This window comes from Triticum urartu, chromosome 1, assembly GCF_003073215.2.
Source record: "Triticum urartu cultivar G1812 chromosome 1, Tu2.1, whole genome shotgun sequence".
NCBI lineage: Eukaryota > Viridiplantae > Streptophyta > Magnoliopsida > Poales > Poaceae > Triticum > Triticum urartu.
The window spans coordinates 84,087,645-84,091,837 of record NC_053022.1 but is presented as its reverse complement, the minus strand read 5'-3'; the positions used below and the strand labels follow the sequence as shown (position 1 = coordinate 84,091,837).

The window sequence follows — 4,193 nt, the reverse complement described above, 5'->3', positions numbered from 1 at the left end:
GCATCCGATCCTCTTCCCATTTATTCATGCTTACTTTGGTAAGTGTCGATTGAATTCAATCATGTAATATTTGGTAATTAGGAGTAGGGATTACGCAGTCCGTACATGGTTTCGTTCGCTCGCAGCCCACCCACCGATCGAGGGAATCGATCACACCACCCCACCCCACCGATTTTCCCCCCATACAAACTGTTTTTTCCTCCCATCGTGTACCCTCTCCCCTCCCCCGACCGGTTTTAACCCCCGCATCACGCTGCAAAAACAAGCACGTATCACCAATTCCCCATCGCTGCCCAGCCGCCGCACATCTCCCCGACCCAGCCGCCGCGCCCTTTCTCCCTCCCTCCCTCTGCCTCCTCATGTTCCCTCGCCTCGACTATCATCCGGATGGCGACCCCCGCCTCGGCAGGGACCCATCGCGCCGGCACCTTCGCTGCGATCCTCGCCGTCGTTGTGGTGTTCGCCCTCGCGCCGGGGGCTATCCTGCTGGGCAGGAATGGAGTGGTCTGCTACATCCAGCGATAGTGCCGCCAACCGACACGGAGTCACAATGGCGTGGTTGTGGGATTACTCCGTCGTGGCCACCATCACGGGACCAGGATTCCTTGGGTCGCTGCCTCCGCCGCCTCCGCTGACCTCTGAGACCGCCACCTCCGCCGCCGCCCACCGCCATCGCGAAACCCCAGGTGAGGGCAGGACTTGAGGGAGGGCGTGGTTGTTGGAGGACGCCGCCGCCGCCATCGCGGAACAGTAGGGTCAGGGGGTGGTCTGCGGTCAGTGAGGACCGGCAAGGCCGTGTCAATCGTTCCCTACATCACGGAACATCACAGATATTTACATTCTGTTCGTTTTGTGGAGTTTTCTGTTCATTTCTGTATTTCCTGATCGTTTGTATGCTTCACCTGTCCTGAACATCGTTTCTTGCAGCGAGGAGCGGCGCAAGGCCATGCCCTACATCACCGAACATCACAGGTATTTATGTTCTGGTCATTTTTCTATATTTTTCTGATCGTTTGTATGCTTCACCTATCCTGAATCATAGGTACATAGGTATACAGATACAATGTGAGGGCGCTGGACGCAGGGACCTCTGCCAGGTACGCAATGTTGTGTGATGAAAGACCGTCTTGCTCGATTGATCCATTGAGTTTGTATGTTTATTAAAAAAAATTGTACATTGCGCGTGATCGGTTGTTAATTTTATCTACACCTGTAAAATGTGTGTTGTATTACTCATCATTACCACTATTTATGAACTCTCTATTTGAACTATGAGGAATCATTGAACTATTTGGTATGGATTAAGAATTTAAGATGATTGTGTTCGTATTGATGCTTCTGTGCTAAAGTGCCTGCAGGCAATAGGAAATGTTATGTTTTCTCGATTCTTACTATGGTTAAACTTGCAGTGTATTTTCAGATATTGTTATGTAGTCTGCTTTGCACCGCATTTATGGAGCTGGATTATTTACCTGTTTTCTTTAGCTTATGCAAGTTCGTTTGGTGAAGAAGATAGTTTTGCAGTTCGTTTTGTCGATGTGATTCTGTAAACTATGTATTGCACCTCGTATTGGGAACTTTCACTTAGATTGATCATTGGTTCTAAACAGGTGGTCATCGGGCATGAATTGTTTATCGTAGTTGAGGTTGCACATAGAATGCGGAAATAGATCACGGGTACAGTATTCAGGTTTTCTGAATTTTACTGCGGTTGATGGTGCTTTTCCAGTATATTACAATGTTTATGGTTTAATCATAAAGTGTTGAGATACTAGACAGACGAGAGATACATAATCAGGTTGTGGACTAATCTTAGTCTAAACCCAGGTTTAAATATTGTTCAGAATATAGTGGAATAGTATGCCAGATCGTCAGGTCTGAGGAATCATGATTCTGAATTTACCAAAAGAATTCGATGGCTTAGCTGAAATGGCTCGACCAAACAGAAAGTATACCTTAATGGAGGATCTTGTGTTTTTTAAGGAACACTTGTGACCTTTCCTAGCTATATCAGCTAGGGATTGGTTACGAGCATATCTGAAATCATAATAGAAAACTGACAAGATGTGTTGAGGATATTTTTCCTACTACGCATGAGTAGTCTTTGCTACTAGCACTTTTAGCAGTGGAATGGATTTGGTTGTGAACACAGTCTGATCCACCCAAATCTCACTTTGCCAGCCTGACCATGCACCTGTGAAGCTTTTGTTCGAGATGGACGAGCGAAGGGCATACGAACGACCGCCAAATTGTGGCAGAGGACGTGAGTGGCCAGGATCGTTGCGAGCTGGGTGGATGCAGGCATGGTGAAGTGTGTTGGCAGAGCAGATAAGGGAAGCTGGGCAGGGAACCAGCAGAGTGGCAGGCGTTGCAACGGAGTTTGGAGGACGGATCATGGTGGGAGGTGGGGCAACACGGGTCTTGGCCTCTTGGGTCTGAAGAGTTATTTTCTCAACTGTTTTTGGATATAGTTTTCTCAACGGCTCTGTCTGCAAGGGGCATGTTGGAGAAGCTAGGAGCAAGGATTTTGTAGTAGAGATATGGTCTGGGATGGAAACATATTTGGGAGATATGTTGCTGGGAGCAAAAAAATTGTACTTGTCAGTTTCCTTTTATCTCTTTCTCTCCCTGCCTCATTGCACTTACATGTGATTTTAGCTTATGTCCATGCACAAATTTTATCCAGAAACCAAAGATTAAAATCGCGGGTGAAATCTAAGCTATCACGGATCTGAAACCGCCCCGTCGCTGCAAAAATCCCGGCCGCGATTCCCTCTCGCCCGCGATTTTAATCTTTGCCAGAAACCAAAAAGAAGAAAATGTTTAAACCTGTTGTTGGCATCTTAGAAGCCGTTGCAGGCTTCGACCATATGGACTAGCTTTTGTCGATTAAAAACATACAAGTAGTTCTTGTAAGATACTTTCATCTATTCTCTAATTTACTTGCAGTATGAATTTTTCACCAAATTGGCTTTTGGAGAAAATGCTTGCTTGAGAATTTAAGACTTGAATGCTGGAATGACAGATTATGAGATACCGAGAAAGGAAATATTGCCTTTAGTGTGTTCATTTAATGAAGTGATTGGCCTCATTCGCAAATAATAAATAAAAATGAAGTTATTGGCCTCTTTTCTATTTGTTGCCCCATTTTTATACTGACATTGGGCATTTAGATACAACTAAAGGTGTTTTTGTTTGTTTTTTAAGAAATTTTATAATTTGTACTCCCTCCTTCCATCTATATAGGGCCTAATGCGTTTTTCAAGACCGTCATTGACTATTGATAAGATTAATAATACATGACATGTATAATATGAAAATTATATCATTAAAAGCTCCTTTCACATACGAATTTGACGGTATGCTTTGTGTAAGTTGCATGTCATATATTATTACTCTAACATTTGCAGAAATCAGTCGACGCCATTTCCCAGGTCATGCTCCCAGCCTGCACCAAAAATTCATCCGCCGACGAGTGGGATTGATATGCAGTAGGACGTCCATGTCAAGCATTCTCGGGATAAATAGCCTATGAAGTCAAGACCCTAGATATGGCCAAACTTCTGTCCAGGCCGCATGGTGGAGAGAGGTAGAGCCGTGAAGAAGGTTTTGTGATTTATTTTTTGTTTTTTTTGTGGATTTGGGTGTGCTTGTAGTGGTGTAATCAAAATTAAAGAAGGTTTATTGATTTTCTCAATAGTTTTTTTTATAACATGAAGGATTATAAATATCCCTATGGTTTTGTGATTTTTTTATAAGTGAAGTTGATTTTTTATGTAATTAAACCCTACAAGGAGATGATGTAATCAAAATAATGAGCATCATCTCCCTATGGTTTGTAATCAAAATCAACTTGTTATAAAAAAATCACAAAATTAAACAAGTTTATCCCTATTGAGCAAATAATTAGCATCATCTCCTTGTAGGATGTGCTTGTAGTGGTGTAATAAATAAATCTCCTTCTAACCATAGGGATATTTATTTATTTTCTCAATAGTTTTTTTATGTACCATGCTATTTATGCTATTCAGACTACGTTGGCTCTGTTTCCATTCACAACCTTTTCTCACCTTCCACTATCCCTATGGTTATTCTTTTGTACAAAATCTTATTGTGTCTTCATAGATGAATTCTTAACAGAATTTGCTAATATATGTTCAAACTATCTGCGGTTTGTGACCCAGTTTTAAGAA

General features: G+C 42.8%; 1 protein-coding gene across 13 annotated transcripts; it reads left to right on the top strand.

The window, feature by feature from the left end:
* The first annotated feature begins 219 nt into the window (after positions 1 to 219).
* LOC125549453 lies at positions 220 to 3,688 on the top strand. 13 transcript variants are annotated; one of them, XM_048712899.1, is made up of 5 exons: positions 220 to 686; positions 928 to 972; positions 1,051 to 1,097; positions 1,611 to 1,677; positions 2,182 to 2,615. In XM_048712899.1, exons 1-4 carry the CDS (start codon positions 497 to 499, stop codon positions 1,668 to 1,670), a joined length of 342 nt encoding a protein of 113 aa, XP_048568856.1. In that variant the 5' UTR covers positions 220 to 496; the 3' UTR covers positions 1,671 to 1,677; positions 2,182 to 2,615. The 13 variants fall into 13 exon arrangements, 7 of the variants coding, with proteins under 7 accessions (XP_048568856.1, XP_048568853.1, XP_048568839.1 ...); XR_007301357.1 differs by lacking the exon at positions 1,611 to 1,677 and having other exon boundaries at positions 1,043 to 1,097; XR_007301365.1 differs by having other exon boundaries at positions 220 to 972; positions 1,043 to 1,097.
* The last annotated feature ends 505 nt before the right edge of the window (positions 3,689 to 4,193 follow it).